The 22,939-nt window shown below is 42.1% G+C and overlaps 1 protein-coding gene across 19 annotated transcripts in view; it reads right to left on the bottom strand.

The window, feature by feature from the left end:
- The window catches only part of TNIK (TRAF2 and NCK interacting kinase), a 724,668-nt gene extending 703,502 nt beyond the window's left edge, over positions 1 to 21,166 (bottom strand). For 18 of the 19 annotated variants that reach the window (XM_086944396.1, XM_086944403.1, XM_086944398.1 and 15 more), the window contains exon 1: positions 20,774 to 21,100. In XM_086944396.1, coding sequence (XP_086800522.1) covers positions 20,774 to 20,830 — 57 coding nt within the window. In that variant the 5' untranslated portion in view covers positions 20,831 to 21,100. Of the gene's footprint in view, positions 1 to 20,773 lie in introns of all 19 variants that reach the window. The other variant, XM_086944405.1, reaches the window with a different exon arrangement.
- Between the last annotated feature and the right edge of the window lie 1,773 nt (positions 21,167 to 22,939).

Below are 22,939 nucleotides of genomic sequence, written 5' to 3'. Positions count from 1 at the left end.
ATATCCTTCTTGGTTCATTCTGATCTAAGGTGTCCTGGAACTGCTAGCCTTAGTCCTTACCAGATGTGGTCTTCTCGGCTCTGGTCCAATCCCTCCTGGCCTCTTGGTCTTCCTTCATCTGATCTCGGTGGTTCTGGCTCTTTCGTGCCTGATACTTCTTTCCACTGCCCTTCTGGTCCTCTTTGGTCTGTCTACATGGGTCTGCTACTCCTACTCCTTGCTTTGGTCATCCTTGTGCCTCTGGTCCTGAACGGTGTACACAGGCGTTCTAGCCCCCCTTTGTATTGTCCAAAGCCTTCCGTTCCTCCTATCCTTGGTCCTTTTCCTTCGGGCCCTTGTCCACTGGATCCAGATCCCCAAGTTCTACATATTCCTAGCCCTCCTATTTTCCCTAGACCCATTACTCCTTAACTATTAGTTCCTTGGTGACCTTGGAAAAGGGCTCCCTGGACCTGGTTCTTCTTGTCCTAATCCTTGTGACTCTGGTAATCCTAGCTCTCCTGGTGGACCAACGTCTGGCCCTTAATATCCTTCTGGTCATCTAACTCCTCCTGGGTCTTCCTTCTTCAGACCCCATCACAAAGTCTTTAGTTAGGTACAGCCTTTAAGCTGGCCACTCAAAGAATTTTTTGTCTTGCCTTCCAGATTTCATTATTTCAGACAACACTGTCATGGAAAAAAATGAGGGCTCAGGAGACACATAACCTTTCCCACTTTAAACACTGCAAGCATTCTAAAAATCAAAATTACCATTCCCAAGATACACTGTGCAGGTAACTAAAATGTCAGGGTGGGTAAATGGCCACTCATGACATGAAAACAATAAACATCTTTGTCGATACCCACGCTGCTGGATGAATGGTATGTAAAGGTGTGTTTATTCAGAAGGCAGCTGAGTGAACTGTCCTGAGGCATTACTTACTCGCCTCCTACTTTCACTTCCCCATTCCACAGAAGTCCCATTACTGTGTCTTACTCAATTTACCTCCTGCAAGTGTACCAAAGCACTGTGCCCCCGAGCACTAATTGTCTACTATAACTATCCCTCCCTGCATGGCCCAGGTACAACCTATCTGTCTGAATTCTCTTTTTGCTGCCGCTTGGCAACTGCTTCTATTTTGCTAGGTTTTAAAAACTAAGCAAGCACAATCCCCTTTGAAATGAAGCCTCAAGCTAACACAAGGCCTTCCATATAAAGCCTGATATGAGCCCAGCCCTCAAAAAGCATCAAAAAGAGGACCATTCACATTTAAAAAAACTATATATTTCCATGAGTAAATAAAACGGCTAGGTTACATGCTTTAACCCCTTCCATGCTCATGACGGAACAGTTCAGTCATGAGCGTCGGTTGATCTGTGCTCATGATGGAACCGTTCCGTCATGAGGCGATAGGCTCATTAGAACCTTCAGCACAGCGCAAAAATTCGCACCGCGCTGAAGGGGTTAAATCCATACTAATTCTTTGCACAGCTAGATACTGCTTGACTGCAGCGCAAAAAATCTGTGTGCTATATTTTGAAGCTCATAAAACAAAATGTTTGATTCCTGCATTTGTTATTTAAATATGAAAATATCATAAATGCTGTTATTCAAAATTGATGTTACCATTTTTCATTATAAGCAGCTTAGCTTAATCCATGAATTTACTTTGGAAGAAACTATTGTACATTTATACAGTCACCTATTTTCAAATACTTCATACACGTTGCATCCCCATTGCAAGATGGCCACTACTCTACCATTGCCAGGACACCCTTTTTTCTTCTTGGGCAGCTAAATAAAGACTTCATACACAATATTTATCCAGCAGCCGGTCACTTTGTACATCATCTCTACTATTTAGCCTGTGGCCAGCTAAACAGCAGTGATTATATACCAATTTGCCGGCTGCTGGTTAAATAGCAGAGATTATGTACTATTTGGCCAGTGGCCTTGTAAATAGCCACTGCCTCCTTTTAATTTTGATGCAGTTTAAGTTTCACAGTAAGAACTCTTTTGCATGGCTACCACAATACATATCAATTAGCACTCTTTATATGGATAGGAAAAAGTTAAAGGCTAAGGTTCAGATTATATGGGTCTATTTTACAAAAAACTGGGGCATGCAGGCTACCTTAAGGACAAGAATGTTCGAAATACAGGGGCCAATGCTAATAGGTCGAAGGGCAGCCACTCTAATTGGCTGTAATAACAAACTGCGTAAACCAATAGACTTTGTGATAATGTGGAATGCAGAGAGTAGGACGGCGGGTTACCTTTAAAAGCTAGGGTGCATTTTCACTTGAGAACAAGTGTTAATAGGTAAACCACTTTTTGATTTAAATAAATAGATTGAAACACATGAAAAATGTGTGAAAAGGCCAAAATGATAGCATCAACAAACACCAATGTTTTTGCAAACAACATTTTTGCTAATACCATCACAGATTGTGAGTTTGAAGCCTATATGTATAGCTAATACTTTTCCCAGTGCAAGTGAATTTTGTGACAGACTTGCTGTCTCTTTCTCTCTGAAAAAGTGGAGCAGATTTACACAACTACCTGAGACTCCATCTTCTGGATAAAACCAGGAATCTAACTCTCTTTCGAGGATCTGAATGATCTTGGGTAGTTGTTTTTTAACTACATCTAATCGTATTTCTTGATATCCAAAGGCTCTCTATGCGGCAGCCATTTTTAGGGTCACAGCGCCTACAATCACTACATCACTAACACAGCTTTTTATTGCAAGCTTGCAAGTACAGGCGGTTTCCAATCTATGGAAAACTGAAAATTTAGCCTGGTATTGGCTGGGATCACCATTACACAAAGCAACTATGGACCTCTTATATTACTGGGGATTGGGGAAGCTTGTGGAGAAATAGGTGGCTATACACCTTCACCAGCTATTAGGAGAAACATAACATACATCTTGATAGACAAGTTTTAACTCAGTGGAAAAAGGGAATCAGCCTTATTAAACAGCAACAGACTATGTTAGGACAATCTTTGGCGGTGGAGATAAAGAGGAAATACAATATAATCTTTTGGCAGAAGTTATTACTTAGTAACAAACAACACAGCTGATTTAACTTTTTTTCAAAGCCTCTTTCTTCCTGATCAAGGATGCTGGTTGTCTAGCTCCCATCAAACACTGGATGGATCTAAATCATCTACAGATGAATGCCATTAAAACTGAGCATTTTGCGCTTGGGCAAAACAAATTTCATTAGGAGGATGTGCTTGCCCACATTGCATATGCACCTCAACAAAAAACAGCAGACAATTAAAAATCTTTCGGAATCATCTTGGAACATGAGGCCCTCCTTTCCACCCAGGTCAAGACAGTGGTAAGTTTCAGCTGTCTTACCATCTTTTAAGAACATTTTGTCCCTTGCTCCCCTGGCAAACACAAGGACAGTTGTTGCCATCTAGGTTATATCTAAATTTGATCTCTACCACCACCCTGTTTCTTGGGTTTCCTGCATACGCTTGTAGGATCTTGAAACAAACACACATTTTTACTGGTTAAGAAGTTCGGTAACATCGAAGATATGGTCCGATCTCTGAAGCTTGAATAACCCTGCGGTGGCTGGTGGTCAAGCAAAGGATCTAATTAAAAGTCCCTGGAATGCACACAGGGCTCTCTTTCGCACTATAAAACCAATTATTCCCCCATCTTAGGAAAGAATCCTCACTTCAATTCTCTTTAAGATATCCTACCCAGGCGTTTGGAATCTCCCTGCTTACAAACTGAAATAAAAATTGCAATCTACTTGGTTTTCGAAAAGCGTAGAAAACACGAAAACCCTCCTGCTTTGACAAAGAGGCGGTTGTTTTCTGTTATTTTGTTGCTTATATTATATTATGTTGTAGAACTAGACAGAACTGAAGGACCTGGTGTACTCATAAACACGAATAACATACTTAACCCTTCTCTGTCCCAAGTTGTGTTTTCCCCAACTAGATGTAAGCGGTTATGGCAGATGGAGTCATAGGTTCTCACATCAGAATTCATCGCCTAGTGCAAATATTTCAATAAAGAGATGCAACTGTGTATCCATAAGTGTTTCTTTGATTCTTAGTTTCATCCTAGTCTAGAGTGTATTTTAACATTCACTAATGTCCATGCAACAAGTGTGTATCCTTTATTCTGCTTTAAGTTTTCCCTATGTTTTTGTGGAGCTCAAGAAGTTAGAGCAGTCGTTTTTCTGTAATGGGAATACATTCTCATTGTAGTTCCCAAGCTCTACTACCTGAAACAGTGTATCAAGACCAATCACTGTAGCCAGGGAAGGGGATGTATCCACATCAAAGATTGTGGAATGTTGGATCTAAGTTGATACAGTGGCCCTCCTAGAAATTCTACCAGATAGGCAAATGAAACAGTTTCAAGAAGAAAAAAAAACACCTGCAGGCTTAGGAGAAAATCGTCACCTTAAGAGGAAGGTAACTAATCACCGATACAGAAGTTTACAATATTTAGAACTAGAAAGGATGTGAAACAACGTGTCAATCCGTGCAAATACATACGTGCAATATTCAAGCAACCAATTGAAAATAAACCAGCAAGGGTTAAAACATGGCCAACCTGCCACATTTTCCAAACTAGTCCTATATTTAACATTTTTGGCGGGCACGTGCTATGGGATCAGATTTGTTGATTTTTTTGAGTTCACAATGTTTGGTGATATTTTTGTAAAATTTGTAATTATTCAACACGCCATGAAAATACAAAAAAATGTGACTGGGTAGTCGTTGGCAAGTGAAAATAAATCTCGAAATATAAAATAATGCATAAGGCACATTAGGAGGCATGTTCTTAAGTAGGAAGTAATACACAGAAGCACTCTTACCTCAAGAGTGGAAGCTTTAAGGAAATACAAGAGGAACTTCCGGCTGTAACTAAGTTAAGTGTTTATTCAGGGTTTTTTTCACACTTTAAGGGGCATATGCATCATTGAACCCGTTTGCGATTCCTAAATTGCGAAAATTAAGGAATCGCAATTTAGAAATTGCAAACGGCAATGCATGATTAATTCGCAAATATTTTTGCGATTTCTTAAATTTTCCTTAATTGCGATTCACATTTTGCGAATCGCAATTAAGGGAAACCTTCCAATTGATTCCTATGGGCCAAAAGGCCCATATGAATCAATGGGAAGGCATTAACATTTTGCGATTTTCATTTTGCAAATGACAATTTGTTAATGCATTTCAAGGGTGCTGAGGGGGGGGTCCAAAGGACGCCCCCTGCACCCTTGAATGTTATTTTAAGGGCAAGTTTCACAAACATGTCCATAGGACATGTGTGTGTGTGTGTGTGTGTAACATGACACTTTCAAAAATGCTTTTTTGAGCATTTTTGAAAGGTTTCGCAAATTAACACGAGGTTCACCCTCGTGTTAATTTGCTCCCCCTATTTGCGAATTCGCATTTTTTTTAAACATTCATGCATTGCATTTAAGGAATCGCAAAAATGCGATTCCTTAAATGCAAATCGCATTTTTAAAAATCGCAAAAAAATTGTGATCTCTAAAAAATTGTTTAATGCATCCCAAAAAGTGATTTTGGAATCGCAAACGGCCAAATGTTGCGATTCGCACCATTTGCGACTCCAAAATCGCTTGATGCATGTGGCCCTAAATCTGTTGTCATAATTCCATTCTATCATTTAAATCCCAATGAACCTAATTCTTCTAAGACTAACCACTGTTTAAGTTGTTTATTATCATTGCCATGCAAATGCCAAGTGCAGTAACAGCACATGTCATGTTCCTGAATCAAATTCTCAAACATATTCAGTACCGGATGAAACCCTGCCATCTTCAATTAAACCCACTGAAAACACAGCGCGTGCGGATCTGTACATCCAAATTCTTAACACCTAGCAAAAGCAGGCGAAGAACGCCTAACATTCTGGATCTTTAAATTAAAATTGAATTGCTTCCAAGTCAACTCTTTATTATAATATATTATATATGTTTAGGTGAAGAAGATAGTTTGATTGTGACAAATGGCTCATCACAATGATTCAAGTGATGATAAGGCACATAAAAAAGGTATTTGTACAGACTTACATTTCAGAATAATAAATCAGCTTGGCAATCACGAGGCCCTGGTCTTACTTAACTCAAGGACCATAAAATCGTCATCATCACTAAAGGGATTTGCTAACATTCTGTAATTGCCCCACACTTTACCAAGACATTTATCTGTAATCATCAGTCATAACATGACACAGAATTTCCAGCTCCCTTCCTGGTCCCGATTATGGCTACTACATTAGCAACCCTATGTGGACTCTAAAGCAAAGATACCTTTTCACTGGCTTGCAGCCAAGGCCACAGCAAGATCCATGTGCCTTAGCTCAGCGCACACACGCACCCCGAAAAAAAAAAAGTTCCCAATACCAACAAATGAAGCTTCAAGAATATGTAGATCCTCATATTGAAAAAAGTGATGTGAGACAATATATAGGTTCACCTGCATGTCGGCCTTCGGTGCCATGATGTGGGAAATCTCTCTACAGTGCCTTGGGTGCAAAATCTCACACATTTTTCAGATCACACCATAAATGCTTCCACTTCAAACATATATTCTGACAGCAGAGTAGAATCTAGGAGCTTCATTACCAGGTGCTCTAAACAAATGCTGATGCCCTTCTACACCAGGGGATGTGAAGTCCTTTTTCTCATCCTCTTGCTTCAGCGTTATCAACTCTATCAAAACATTACCAAACCTGACACAGAATGCTGCACTGCATCAAGTAGCTTCATTAAGAATGGTTTACATTTGTGCTGATCTCACAGTCAGCTCTTCTTTGTCCAAACTGCATAGCTCGCTTCCTAATCGCATCTCCTTCATTATGCTACACACACACACACGAGATCGAAACCATATCTTGCTTTTAATCCACTTTTCCAATTTTTCCGCTCAGAAAACGTCAACAACTCTGTAATGTACATGCCACCATTTCTTCTAATATTGAAGGAAATTTCATGTGCAACATGGTTCATAAGAAATCTATACACTGCAATGCATGCTGCCACCCCTTTCTTCTCAGCCCAAGAATGTGTAACTTATCAACTACCATATCTTATCTTCACCAGCTTCAATCTCCTCTTTTAGTTACATTTTCAGCTTCTGTGTGTGTTTTTCTTTTTTCAACATCCTTCTTTTAATACGTTTTCCACCCTAAATCTCTCATTCAAGTCTGTTTTTCCTACTTTTACAATTCTGCTCTAACTACATTTCTCTACACCCCAATACCTTCTCTTATCACTGTATATTTCACTATACATCATCAATTTCAGGTCCTGTCTAGTTGGAATTCTGACCTCCCTACTTTCCTTCCTCCACACAGATCACATTTTACGGTTTTGCCATCTCTCAAAGTACAAAAACAACAGTTGATGGACAGAATGCAGAACAATGTCATACATTCACCCCAGTACAAGAGATCTGGGCCTACATCCATCGTTTTTTTGCAATCCACACCACCCCAGTTCCGACATGGCCATATGCAAATCAGCCTTGACCCTGTGCCTCATGGGAACAGTCCAGCCCAAACTGCCAAGCCATGTCTTTACTGGACCGGAATCAAGCATCCTAGGACCGGTTTCTGGCTATCAGCCGTCATCAGCCAGGATAGCTTGACTCCAGTGGTGTGGAGAGCATGGGACTCACGTCTGAGCATACCCATCCCACTCGGGTGACAAATGCAAAAACAACAGTTGATGGACAGAATGAAGAACAATATCATATATTCACCCCAGTACAGTTCAGTTCTGCATTCTGTCCATCAACTGTTGTTTTCGCATCTCTCAAATACAGCACATTTCAAAAATGCTATATCTAATCTTTTTTTCTTCTTATCTGTGACGACTAATAGCCAGGCTTCTGATGTATAATCCGGTATATATCGAACTATTTTCAAAAAGATTTTTAAACCCTCCACTATAGTTTGTTTTAATACCAGCCAGCTGTCTGCTACTTTTAGTGTTATTCTTCCAATAAGTGTTTTTCATTCTTTTGATATTTCTTCGGTGTCTTTTGATCTTTTTATTGCTTTTGCATTCAATAAAATGGGTTGTACAGTCTTTATTCACAGTATTTGGCATTTATCTATTCATTCATTCAGATTTTGTCTGTCAATGTTTTTGATTTGACTTGGCCCCTCTATATTCTAGGTTTAGCTTGTTATTTGATTTCGCCACCATGCAATCACTTGTTTGGGGCAAAAAGAATCCATGTTTGCAACAATGTGTCATTTCGACTCAAAATTAATTTTTATAACGGTTGCTTTATACCATCTCGTCAAGATATCATACAGTGACAAAATGTCTTAGCACAGTACTAACATTCTCAGTGATAATTGCACAGTAATATACCTGTACAAGGATAGTTAACACATTCAAACAGTTAACACTGCTGTACCTCAAATTTCCTATCAAGCTGAATTAACCACCCTAGTATCACATATTTTTACTGAAAGTTCCACAAAATTAGACCTGCTTTATCAATGTGCACTCTTTGGCTCAAGCTTTCTGGATATCTGACCCTTAAATGGACAAAATCAAATCATTTTCCCACAATGCAGCCAATGACAGTGAATATCTTTTGCAAACTGTTAGACCTGGCATCACTTGGCGTGATTTCCCTGTATTTTTGCTTCGTGCCTCCAGTTCGTGTGCTGGACTTCGTTTTAGCTGGTGTTTGGACTCTGGGCACTATACCACTGCTGATCAGTGCTAAAGTGCATGTGCTTTGTGTCTATAGTGCAATAGCATTTGGTTTCTCCACGATCATCACATTTTCATTTACTAGTCCAGGGCCTGTAACCCAAATGCTACTAGTGAGCCTGCAGTACTGATTGTGCCACCCACCTGGCCCCCAAACATGTCTCAGGCCTGCAACTGAAGGACCTTTGTGTGCAGCTCTTAACTGCCATTTTCATCCGGCAAGTACACCTACTTGCCGGGCCTAAACCTTACCTTACCTAAGATGGGCCCCAGGTAGCCCCAGGGGCTGGGCGCTGTGTATTAAAAAGGTGGGACATGTGCTTTAGAGTTTTATATGTACTGGTACTGAAAAGCCGATAAATTCCTTTTTTTACTAGAGCAGGGCCTATCTCTCACATAGGTTAGCACTTGTGTGGCCCTGTAGCATTTTACACAAGTATCTTCCAATTGGGAGCTGATAGAAAATTGGAGTTTGAGGTCTCTGGACTTCCAATTTAAAAACACATCTTTTAGTGAAGTTGTTTTTTAAATTGCAGGTCTTAAAATGCCACTTTTAGGAAGTTGGCATTTTCTTACTTTAACCATTCAGGTATAAATACTGGGCCTCTGAAACCATAACAGGAGAAACACTTCTGGACTGAGGATATTCTGCCAGGCAGAAGAACTGCTGGACTGCCCGGAGGGACTGCCACTTTTCTACTTGCTTTGCAATGTTTACCGGTTGTCTGCTGCTTCTTGCCTGGGAGTTAGAGGACTGGACTTTGCTCTCTGCATCCTGCTTTCTAAAGTTTATCCAAGGGTTGGGATTGAGCTGGCCTCCTATTGGAAGTCTCAGTGCCAAAGACTTCACCTGCATCTTACAAAAGCACCTGGGCTCTCCTGCTGGGAGTCCTGACCTGCCAAGTGGTGCCAAACCAAGTCCTGTACCCCTGGAGGCGATTCTGGTGCTGCAACTAAGAAAATTGATGCATCGACTGCAAGCATCACTTCGGAATCTGTGCATCCCCGCTAATTTGATGCATCGCTGCTGCCAACCTCAAAGCTGTGGTCCCTGCTCGCTGACTGCGCAATGAAATGACGGAGACTTGCAATGCAAGCCCCAATGGTACCACAGCGCCTCCGAAGTACCGTCGCTGCGCGAGTCTCGAGCACTGCTTAACCGCAGTATGTAACGCACTGCTCCGACTTTGATGCAGCACCTGTGGCCTGGCGGTTCCACAATAATGCCATGGAATTGATGCACTGGCTGTGACATCAATGCATCATTAACACAGCATTGCCTTGAGGACCGATAGTCTGGAACCTGCAACCAACGCATCGTCTCCCCTGCACCCAGCATTGTGCTTGGGCTTTAGCGTCTTAATGACTTTCTTTCCCCACCAGGAATGGACATAACCTTGCTACAGTGACATCTAACCTCTTTTTGTGCACCGCATAGTCCCCCAAGTACCAGTGACCTGCATAGCACAAAGGAATCGACGCATCACCTGCTTTTGCTACACTTCACCTCTGCACATCGCACCACTTTTGACTTTGTGACGCATCTAAAGTAATGAACTGGGGTCCTTACGACTCCTCTAGCCGCCCCTCGCTCCATCGTGTTCGGGCTGAACCGTGTGGATCTTTCAAGCGTGACCAACTGGAGCTATTTTTCTAAATGCTATAAAACTGCATTTAATAATGAAGGATTCATATCTTGACTTGTGTATGTTGGATTTTTATCGTTCTGGTCTGGTTTTACTCAGATAAATATTGGGTATTTTTCTAAACTGGTGTGGAGTACTTTTGTGGCATTTTCACTGTGTTGCTGCGAGTGCAAAAATACTTTACACATTGCCTCTTTAGTTTAGCCTGACTGCTCTATGCCAAGCTAACCGAGGGTGAGCCAGGTAAACTTTTAGTGTGTACTGCACTTACTCTTTATAGAGTGTGGGTCTCTACTTGGACAGGATGCAAACCATTGCAAACTAGAGATCCAGTTTCAAAATCAACCAGTCATAGAATTGGTCTCCCTAACATTTATATTTAGACCTTTACCACTATAATGCTGGGAGAAAGCCTCCACAGGGTACATATGAAGCGTTCATTCTGAGTAAAGAGAGTGACATCGTCAATTAACAGGATGAAGGATGGTGGCACTTCTCTCAAATTTGGAATATTCAACTTCAGTCCCAAAGACAGCTCAGGATATTTAATTAAGAACCTTGCCCAACTTTTGCAGGGATGTAAAGTTAATGTTCTAGACCACCCTTCTTATCAAAGTCCGCGCCTGCTGACATGCCAGCATGAGGTTCTTGCCGGACCCTGTTAAGTCCATGGCCATATCTAGACTATTCAACTTAGCCCACTAAGCTCCACTGTTGACCAGATTGAAAGTGTTTTTTTTAATCTATGAAGGTGATGTGTATAGCTTGGAATACTTTGCTAAAATAAAGAACAAACCGGAGTGTCTATTGTTCAGGCACTGTTCCTGTACTCAGCTTGAGCATCACTCAGGATGGACTTTTTCTGCATTTACACAAGTACCTTTTTAAAGAATAACTTTGTGCAAATGTTTCCTGGTATATTTAGTAGTGAAGTGGCCATATAATTCAGGAAGCCTTTCTTGTACATTGGCAATGTAACTGCATATGTCCCAGAAGGATAGATATGAGATGTTAAGGAGACCGTGTTAATCACTTGACGTAATATGGAACCAAGATGTCCACATTTAACATGAAACTTTTAAGGAGGACCCTATCAGGAACAGTTAGTACCATATGGTTCACTAGGAATGTTCTAATTTTATCAGGCTCTTTCTGAACACCCAAGTAGCAGGCACACGGTTCTCATGGATTTCCGGACACAAATTCACAAAAAAAACGCTATTATATATCAGCATTTGCAATTCACTGACAAACGCTCAAGAGTTGAGACTAAAAAAATTGTATTGGACCATATATTATCCCCCTTCAGCAAGTCAGAAAGTGTTTTGCAAATCATTCTGATTTACAATAAGGTGGGAGCCTGAAAGGGCCATAAACGCCCTGCAATGGTATCAACGGAGAGCAGTTGCGGCTGTGAGCTTAATGACACCTCAGAGGTGGGTGGTAACTGATTTCTAAAGGCAAAGTTTTATCCAGTGGATGGATTCCTCTTTAGCAATCATGTTTAGAAGCCTCAAGGGCAGTAAGCAGAGGTCTACGGGACAGCTGAATGTCAGTAGGACAGTTGATTCGTCTTTTGTACGAGTGGTTGTCCGGCTGCAAGTCCCCGAAGAACGACCAGTTCTGAGCTCAGAATGTATCCGCAGGGAAAACACTGCCAAGAGCTCTTCAATTTGATTTAATAAAGAAAGGATATATTTTTGATACATATTTTAAAGAGAAGTGGACTCAAGTATATTTTTGACAAATTTGTCCTCAGCTTGTGCTGCCTTGTGTGGTGTGGAAACTTGTATTGATGGAAAGATATTTGTCCAGCCTATTTTTTAATGTTTGTCAGCGGTTGATACTTGCCTACCACGCCAGTATCACAGACTGGAATTTTTGGTGTTTTATTTTTATTGGGAGGTGCGGGGTTATCAAAGCTGGTTGGATTTCATTAATTGTGATATCATCAATTGCTCTCCATTGCCCCCCTAGTCTACAGTTGCTGCGTGCATGAGAGTCAGCGGTGGCTCATCTGTTTATTACACTTGGCGAATGATTAGAACTTATACCCAAAATACCTCTTACAGACTTTTTACACCTTGTGATCCCTCAATCTTCAGGTTAAGCCAAACCTCATCTTCCTCCCTCTGCAGCTAACTCGCTCAACAGATCTGAGGTTGCTGCTCTGATATTTCTATTCTTTACAAAACATTACTGTCACAGTTCAGTTTCCTTTCTTCACTGTGACAGAAGCACTGCATACCATCCCACTAATTAGGACAGGAGCCTACAAAGTAATCCCTTTTGTGCATTGCTTTGGGTTAGCAGACTCTCACACTCTATTGTGTAACTATAGGCCTGCTGAAATCCTGACCCTGTCGGTGAAGACTTCCCCTTTTGATGTGTATTTACTTGATTCACTCACTGCAGAGGGTGTTTGAGAATGTTCCCTGATGGGCAGCAAAGTCATCATGTAGAACCTTTCCATTCTAAACAGGGTATTGTTTGGTTGTCATATAACCCATAAATCATGGCATATCAGCCAAAAGATCACCATGGTATTGAATTTGCTTGTGCTTATAGTTATAGTTGTTTTACTACCCATAACCCTTCCTCACAGTGGCAGGAAATTAGTTGGCATATTATCAGATAAATTTGTCGTTGTGAAGCAAATTCCCTATACAGAGATCTTTGACACACAGACACCTCATCAATATCTTCAAACAAACACCTTCTTTCTAACTTTGTTCACTCAATTTACTAATATATGCCTTGATTTCTACAGTAAGTGAGAACAGCATGAATTTGGAATTATACTGCACGTGACAATCAAATGAGGCAACCAGTGATCCCCAGTTCAATCGAAAACATAACTTATAAACGTCTAGAATGTGAAGAATAAAAAAAAAAAAAAAAAAAAAAAAGAAGAAGAAGATTAGAGCAGTAAGTGATGAGCAGAAATAGAAAATATTGTGGAGTAAATGTCTGGCTCCCATATCCAATCCCTAAATTACAATTTAATACGAGAAAGAGAAATAATGAGACACAAATTTTGTACCCTCCCTTTCACCACCATTATTCAAAGGATAGGGCAATATGTTTATTAGGTAAATTAAAAAGTGCCCACTTTCAACTACCTGATAGATTACAGAAGTATATTTAATATTAACAATAACAGGTATGTTTGCTTTGAGGTGTTCAAAGTGACAAGAGAATGTACAGTTATTTACAGAACATCTCTGGATGAGAAGACAGAAAATATCCCCCTATTAATATTTACCCATTTAAAATCCTATAGAGTATATAGTCCCCTCCTTCACCCTGTTTTGCTATTGTCAAGGACAAACTAAGTTAAAGGGAACAGAGTGGTGTTATTGGGGCAGTAATGAACTAAAGAAATACCCAATGTCATTATCACAACTGGTGACAATGCTACCGCAATTCATATATTAGGCCTCCTTCTAGACATTGCTGCGCTCCCCACCCTCACACTATCCCTTGAAAAACAAAAACCTTATTCCTATTCTGCCACAATTCCACCTCTATCTGATTTCCCTTTCAGGCAGGCAATGTGAAATTACAACAGGATCACAGCAATGCAATAGCAACATGGAGTGACGTGAGAGAAGATAGCAGCGGAATCGACAACATCTGTTTCGTACAATGGTTGTTTCTGGACATCCAATATATCTTGAAGATTACTTTCCTGAACAGCCCATATATTTTTCCAAGTATCAGAGGATATGCCAGATGAATGTGGTGATGCCATTTTGAAGATTTGACAGGACTAGAACAAGATCCAAAAACCTACTTTAGCCACCTTAAATATATGAAGACTAATGGAATACTTATATGTAATGGAATATTAAAAATGGATCTAGTGAGAGTCTCCATGAAATTTGAGGACTTGCACCAGATGTGCTGAGAATTATTGATGATTAACTGAAATTAATGGATAAACATTTAAAGAAGTACATAAGCATGATCACAGTTGGCACCTAAATGCCATGCAGATAATTAAAACATATGCAAATTGTGAAGTTATTAAATTTGAACTTGTGTGGCATTGGTGCACATGAGACTTTAGGTGCATGGTACTCTGTATATGATTTGAAGGCACTGTCCGGTTTGATGACCATCTCTTTCCAACTAGTTTCCAGTTGTGTGAGCTCCAAATTGTATCAATGTATTAAAATTAATAAATGTGTGTTATCCACAAAGTACTGTGTATATAAGAAATGATTTTATGGCTAAAAAGGAATGTCCTTTAAACAAACCAACTCGCAAAGGAAAGCAACAATGAATCTACTGGTAATCCCACAACACAAGAAAACCTTTTTGGGATGGATATACTTTGGCACCAATCCCCCTCACCACGAGAACTCACTTCCACTAACCATTCAGCTACCATACTCATTCTGTCCCTCAAGAACAATGCGGAAACCCTAAAGCTTCAAACAAGCTTCCAGTCCCAATGCCATACAAACCAATGTGCGAGTCTCTCTTGACAAATATTACATGTCCCCCTTGCAACACATGAAATAAACAGCCAGGATGCAGAGAGAGAGATGAACAAGGCGGCAGTCTAGATTCTAAGCTTGGTACCTTTCTATTTTGTACTGTTAAAAATATTTACCAAGTGTGAACAAGGAAAGGATTCTGGTGAACAACATTTAGTATAACAAAATCATCACCATGATCTTCAGTATTGATGCTGATGGTATTTGGGGGGGGGGGGGACTTTAAAAACATAAATAAAAAGAATCAATAACACCTCCAGTACTGTAGTGGTACTGTATCAAAACCTGTTGATGGTCGCGTAACAGAAGCAGGACAAAGTCAAATGTTCCTAGGCTAGAAATTGTATTTAAGACAGTAAAATAAAAGAGAAAATAAATGTATCTCATATTTTAGTGCACACCATGCGGTTGCTTGACCGACTCCATAATTAAGCTTGGATTCCCATATCGACGCGAACAAGAGAGTTCTTGGCAAAGTCCAGGCTGAACACTCCAGTACAGCATGCCGAACTCAAGACCCGAACACGTAACCATCAGAGAAAAAGCTGCACAGTTTACTTGACTACCTGCTTTGTTGTGACCATTTCTTGCTGTACAGATCAATTACACCACTAGCAGGCAATAGTCCCTTGCACAATAGAAATCAATTAAAATAAAATCTACTCTTAGTACTACACTACGGAGTAGGGTTATCCAACTTAGCATAGGAGGACCGGATCCAGGCCACATTTTCAGGATATCCATATAGCATACCTTTATGCACAATGGTTGTATAAGGAACTCATTGACCAGTGTATGGTTATTTTGAACATATGGAACACATGTAACCCTCCCAGAGATATGTGGAGACGCTCCTGGATTAGACGAAACCCTAAGACACGGTGTAACTGGAATTTCATGACGTTAAACAAAAGCAATTCTTGCTCAACCCTGTTAATCCTTAAGGAAACTGGTACAATTACTGGCAGTTTCAATTATAGGATTACGCAATGCAAGTTATATATCGAAAATAAAAAGGCTGTAGTAGCCTACTAAGGATGTTCGTAGTAAATATAAAAACAAAAGCAAAAATATTTCTGTAACTAAACTTTATGAGATTAAGACATATCTATTTCAAGCAAAAGTTACCTCAAATCCCTAAGGCAAAATATTAAACACTCCCATTGTTGGTGGTTGAGCCTATCCTGACAGAACCAATGTCAGGATGTATAAAGCATGCTACTAATTGTGGTTGAGGGGCAATATATTCATCTACCAACGGTAATGATCTAAATGCACACTCATAGCATGACCCACAATGGGGATGTGGAAGCTTGCGTGTAACGACAGTGTGACAATTTGGCATAGATCTGCCCCAGAGGACCTTCTTCAGACACCCATGTTTTAGAAAATGGATAGAAAGGGATATCTGATTGGATTAAAAAGATCTAGGCTAACATTTTTGTGGTGTCCCTCCCTACACGGTGAATGGGCAAGTGAAAGTGAGTGACACGCCTAGTAGGGCGAATGAGCGGTCTTCATATCCCTGCAGGTTCTCTTATGGTGCTTTCCGATACACACCCACTAGAGACGTTTAACAGACTTTCCTTTGCAACAGATGGATGGCACATCTCACTTTAATTTTGCACCAACATTTACAGATTATATGAACTGCACTGATGACACTGCAGTTTTGGATGACCAATTATAAATGCCATTTTTGCATAGATTAATCAAAGCTAACCCATTTGTTTTCTCTTATTGGATAGAGCAAATATAATTTTTTTAGGGAATGGGCACAGGTGCTCTATGCCCCACCCTAGGTGAAAAATAACAGACAAATTGAAAAAAGTACTATCAAGAATAAAGCAGGGTTGTTCTCTTAGCTCAACATTGCTCCTACGCATAGTCTGCTAGGATCACGATGCTAAGCTATGCGGTCATCCAGAGACCATAAAAAGGTTCATTTGAGTGAACAGAATGTTTTGCCTTCAACCCAGTTCTACTGCTGGGTCTTCTATTTCTCAAACCATCAGTATCTGGGAGGTGACTTGCAGGCCCTAATATACCTAGAAAAATATATTCGGAAAAACAGATTGCAAATTAGCCGCAATCATCAGCAATTACGTACTGCAACACCAAATTATTTTTAGCCGTTTCCCTATTACCTTAATGACTGGGATATTTTAGGAGTGACAATAGCTCCTTACTGTGCTACATGTGCAGCAGCGCAGCCTGGCTTACGCGTGAACAAGCCAAGCCTTTTCTGAGAAAGCTGTTTGCAAACAAGTTTTCGGAAGTGCGTGTGGTGTCCGATAAACTGTTCCTTCTGGTATGCTATTACACTCTTATTCAATAACGCCAGTTTTTGGAGAGGCTCTCTTGCTTCTTGAAACACTACCCAGAAACCTTCTTAATAATCTACAGCAGAAACTACCTGCCACTGATTCCCAATGTCGAGAAACGGTCTTCAATTTTTAACAAGTTACTTCAAGAATCATCAATATCACAGAGGCCTCCGACGAGCTGCATGTCCACAGGAAAGATCCCTGGGAAGAAGAGTAGTAGATAGCTACTACTATCAACAATGAAGAGTAGCCAATGCCGGCCATTAAAGACCTTCTCCAGTATTAAAGACCTGAGCTGAAGGAGAGGGCCTTTAAAAAAAAAGGAGCGGGCCTTTAATGGCCAATAAAGCCTGCTACGGAGGGCTCTTAGGCTATTAGAACATTCTGCCCCTAGAGGGCAGAACGTTCTAATTTGTAAAACAAAGGCCTCCCAGAGCCCGAGGGGGGGAAATCCCCTTGGGCTCGGTGAAGCCTTTGTTCACAGCAACAGCTGTGAACAAACATTAGAATGCTGATGCTCTGGGCTTCTACCAGCCATTAGAAGCCCGGAGCACTCCATTGTCTTCAATGGGGCTCCCAACATTGCAAAGTTCTAATATGGGGTTTTAACGAGGGACTAGAAAAAGGAGATAGTTCTTGATCAATGCATCTTTGACTGTCTATGCTGACACAAGGCAAAGCATTTGGACCTGGTGTAATCAGCAGGAGATATAGTCTATTGGCTATGATGCGGGCCAGGGAGCCAGAAGACCTGGTTTCCATCCTGGGCTTTAGCAGTGACCAAACAGCGTGCAATACTGGCAAATCAAGTTAGCTCACATGCCCAAGACAATCTGCCATAAAAAGTAATTTATACAGGAAGCACTCTCTTTGTATTTTACCAATCACTCATCTATTTTAGTATTTCTACACATAGGGGCATATTTACTAATAGTTCATGCAGTGTTGCAAGGCAAGTTGCTGAGTTGCGTGGATGGGAGAGAGCTGAACAGCGCCACATTTGCCAATACATCTGAGCCTTTGCATGTAGTGCCCGTTTATCTTACCAAGTCCTGCACTGTTTGGATAAATTATATATATTTTTAATAATAACAAGAGAATCAGTATTTTCAGCTGTGTTATTAGCTAAGTTAAGTCCTAATAATGCCAAAGGAAAGGGGTAAAATCTATTCTTGATCAGAGGATTGCTGGCTAGTAATGCAGTGGTTAAGTGATGAGATGTTGCAGGGTGTACTAGGGTCAGATTCCAGAGGAGGCTATTAAATGTTCCAAGAGGTTGCTGAAAGGCCTCAAGGGTGATGAAAGAGACCTTCTCGCAGGCGCCTGGGCTCATCTTCAATCTTTCTGGCCAAAGATTGAAGATGAGCCCAGGCGCCTGCGAGAAGGTCTCTTTCATCACCCTTGAGTCCTTTCAGCAACCTCTTGGAACATTTAATAGCCTCCTCTGGAATCTGACCCTGGTACACCCTGCAACATCCCATCACTTAACCCAAAGGGGTGCAGACAAAATGAACATGTTTCTAATACTAGAAGTAGGGGGTACCGGGGACTCCTTGTCATCAGCACCACCAGTTTCCTTTCACAAATGACTGGTTTTCAAGTGTGTTAGTCTAACTGGTTCAATGGGCCAGAACCAAGACTACAATTCCCAGAATGCACCAATGTTTTTAAATTAACTCCTAGGGGAAAAGGTGTGTAGAGATGTGTTCACCTGCCCTCAGATTGTTAGCGCACTGACCAGCAGTTTGAGATTTGCCCCCCCCCCCCATGCTGTACAGCCGTGTGCTCAATTTTCTGTTTCCCAAATAAAAGTCAGGTTGGAAATGTTATGAAATTACTCAACACAGCCATGTTTCCCGCCCAGCTAGCAAATTTGGTATCGATTTGTGATTCAGACGCCGGGGAAGGATTCAGTCAAATCCACACATTAGATTAATGTATGGCCCAAGAGAGAGATTTGTGCAGTCTTTCATCGGAGTTTACCTCGGGCAGGGAGTAGTCTCTAAACGAGGGCCAGGAAAATAACTAGTAAAAATCAAATTCGCTAATAAAAGTCAGAAATGGGACCTGCGGCAGGAAGCCATTGATAAAATATCAGAAAGCCAAGCAGCCCACACACCGCTGAGTGGCCCATGCGCCGCAGGGGGTGGAGATCCGACTGCACCTCTGAAGGGGGGCAGGGTGCATGCTTTAATCACGCCTGTGGCTTGCAGGGAGCAGCCCGGCTGTCACAAAGCATGCGTGAGTGTTTCATTCAAACTCAGCTGCTCTTTCCCCGGAGTCTTACTGAGACACGGACTTCACATCAGCCTATGGGAAGCCCCACCCCGAGCCTTATATAGGGAAGGACATAAAACACGTTAAATGGAAAAAAAAAACAAAAGCAAAGCAGGCTTCACTAAATAAATAAAAAAAAAATAAAACACGTTTGATATTTGAAAGGAAAGGATGGAGGAACATTCAACAATGGATTTAAATGTCAATGAAAATTAATTAACTCGGTGTGGGGGCGGCGTTAAGATTCCATTTAGAACTAGGCCACCCCGGAATACTATTCAGCTTCTAATGAAAATATATTTAAATCACAGGAGAACACAGAAAAACATAGCAATTGAAGAATGTTTTTTAGGCAGAGTACCAAAATAGGCCAGCAACCTGGCTGATGGGTAGGAGAACAGCGCCCACCCTCCACCGGCAGCGGGGGTCTTTATTTCTGAAGGAGCCCGGCTCGTGCGGTTTTAATTTGATATGAATGCAGCATCAAAATGGACTCTCGAGCAAGACATGTGCTGTTTTATCTAGTGTTACAGCAGCTGGCCCGGCTCGCGGCGGAGTCCGGGCACTCTGATCTCTCGAGGCAGCTTTGTGGCGGATGACCCTGGCGTGCCACGAAATGTCAAACGTCTGAGACACGCAAAAAATACGTCCACCCGGAGCCCTTTCCACAGTCAGTCACTCCCATAGCACCGCCAATCACTCCCATAGCACACAAAATCACTCCCATAGCACCGCTCCACCTGGCCTCGCGCCACAATGAATGGGGGGGAAGATTCCCCATCAGGTTGCCGAGGCACCGAAATATTCACAGGGAGGCGGAAAGGAGAGAGCGAGCCATTGACTGGGGGAAAGGCAAACGCTAATCAGCCATGGCAGCGAGCGGTGACAGCCTGCAGGGCACGCCGAGGCTGCAAACCCCGGCGTGCAGCAGCAGCGTGCGGGATAAAAATACACACACACCAACCTCTGTATTATCAGAAGCAAGGATTCGGAGACAAGCGAGCGTTGCACACAGAAGCAGCAGGCACAATGAACAAGTGACAGCGTTTCATAGGAACGCCGATGCCTCAAAGCTGTGGCAGCATTGATAAAAAAAAACAGCACATAAGAATCGAGTCATTAAAAAAAAGGTAACATGCCTATATGGGCTACAATATATTTCTGCAGCCGTGGACCGCGCACAGAATATATTTATACACATAGCAGGTGCAGGGCTGGGATGCGCCTGGCGCACAGTGAATACAGACAATGCACACAGCATCGGTGGCTTCCAGCAGCAAGTGACAGCCCTTACCCTGAGCGCAGACAGGTCGATCTCATCCAGGCTGCGAGCCGGGGAGTCGCTCGCCATGATGACTCCTTGATGGCGAGGGAAACAAAAAAAAAGAGCAAGAAACTTGCCCCCCCTGGGTCTTCAACGCCTTGACCCCTGCGTTGTCGTGCGTCCGCGGCGGGCACGGTGCCCTTCCTCCTGGTCCCTTCCTTCCAGAGGCCGGCGCGGCTCTAGGGGCGAGCTGTGGCCGGGCTTCGCGGAGACATGCCGGGGTCCGGGCGCTCTGGCTGCGCGGCCTCGGAGACGCGGAGGAGCCGGCCTCGGCTCGAGAGTTGGGCGGCTGTCTGTGCTTCCTGGGCGGGGCTCAGCGGCGGCATCGGGAGGGTGGGGGCGGCCGCTCAGCGCAGATGATGAGCGGAAGGATGGCTCTGTCGTTCCAGGCGCTCACGGCACCGGCCCCCGCCGCATCACACCCCTCCAAACCCCCGCCCCCTTTTTATGTATTTTAATATTTGTAAACACTGCGATCCGTGCTGGTTCACTTCCGTTCCCCACACCTGGGCATCGATTGGGCACGAGGTGCGAGGCTTCCGATTCTGGGAAATGGCAAGCACATCTTGGAATGCAGCTGGGTACCACCGCCCTCCCTCGGATGCTGGCACATCTGCATTACAACAGTGAACCCACATGTTAACCTTGGAAATTACAAAGGAAGCGTCCTTTGGCCAACCGCGGCATTACAGGCGATAGGTAAGAGGGTGGACGAGTCCTAAGCGAGCACCGCTATCTGGGCAGTGCGGAAACCTACATATGATAACATGGAATAAAGTGTGATGCCAATAAGGTTCATACTTCTAATCAAATTAGATTGTTCCTTAAAGAGAAAACATTTCCCATCTTTCCTATAATACCCACTCTACCCATCTTGCTCTTTCTTTTTCTTCTTCTTTTCTTTTCCTCTCTCTCTGCTATCTTTTTCTTCTACATTTCTCTCCTCGTTTATTTTTATAAAAATAACTTCCTACAATAATATATTATATTTTCTTCCAATTTCTACCAGAACACAGCATTCCAGTATAATGTTCAGTTTTGTAATTGTTATGATTTCACTATTTGAATAGATTAGGAGTTTTACTTCAATATTTGCAACCTTTTGTATTCCTATATATTTCTTGTTTTTAATAGATTATATTATTATACGGTACTGCATATGTTATCTCCTCTGAGAGTGGTAATGTATTCTGTAACTTTGTGTTCTTTCTCTTAAATAAAAATCCTTTAACAAAAAAAAAGAGGAAACATGTGTGTTCAAATAGTAACATGTATTGCATTTCTAGATGGAGTTACTAATCATTGGGGCTGGAAGGCTTTTAAGCCACCCCAAAGCATCATGGCGCCCACGTCACTACTGCGTAACTGCTATCACCTCTGGTGATTCCCAGGGATACACGTCTCAAGCATGGCTCCAGCTTCTTGTTTCACATATGCAATGTCCCCCTTGCTCTAGAAGTTTTATGCAAGAGCATGAGGGACATTGTCAAGTTTTTCTCTCTTGGGCAGCCATGTTTTCAATATCGTCTATATTGGTTTCAATTCGGTGGACAAAGGATCTGACGTCATAGAGGCCACTTTTAATTGGCTTAGAGAAACAAAGAAGTGATGTGTAGAATGCTTGAATTGATTTCACTGACTCATAGTTATTCAGGTCGCATTCCAGCCTGTTGGTTTTTTGTCCACTGTGTCACTCCATACAGAGATCAGCCAAATGTGAATCAGACTTAGTCCCACTCCAATGGGAACAGTCCAACCTGAACCTGCTCTTCTCTGTCCTCATTAGACTGGAGCATAAACAAATCAGGCACATTTTTGCCCACTTTGGAAATCCTCAGTAGGGTTCAGTTTAAGGGGCTGTTTACGAGTCTGGCAGTCCACGGACCGCCAGACTCGCAGGGGAGCAGTGGTGGCCATCTTCCGAGCGCCCTAATACAAGTATGGTAGTCGGAACACCATTGCACAGCCGCAATCGCTAGGGATCAGAGATCCCTTGCGATGACGCAGAGGTCTTGAAGCCGCAATATGCTCGGCGGGGCCGCCACGGTCCCGCCAAACATATTACGAGCTTCCTCTGCCACAGTTTTCATGGTGTTTCCTCCTCCATAAAAAACCATGGCGGAGAGGAAACAAAGG

This window comes from Lissotriton vulgaris, chromosome 11 (assembly GCF_964263255.1).
Source record: "Lissotriton vulgaris chromosome 11, aLisVul1.2, whole genome shotgun sequence".
In the NCBI taxonomy this organism is placed as follows: Eukaryota; Metazoa; Chordata; class Amphibia; order Caudata; family Salamandridae; genus Lissotriton; species Lissotriton vulgaris.
The sequence above is the reverse complement of the archived record's forward strand: the minus strand, read 5'-3'. Positions and strand labels throughout refer to the sequence as shown.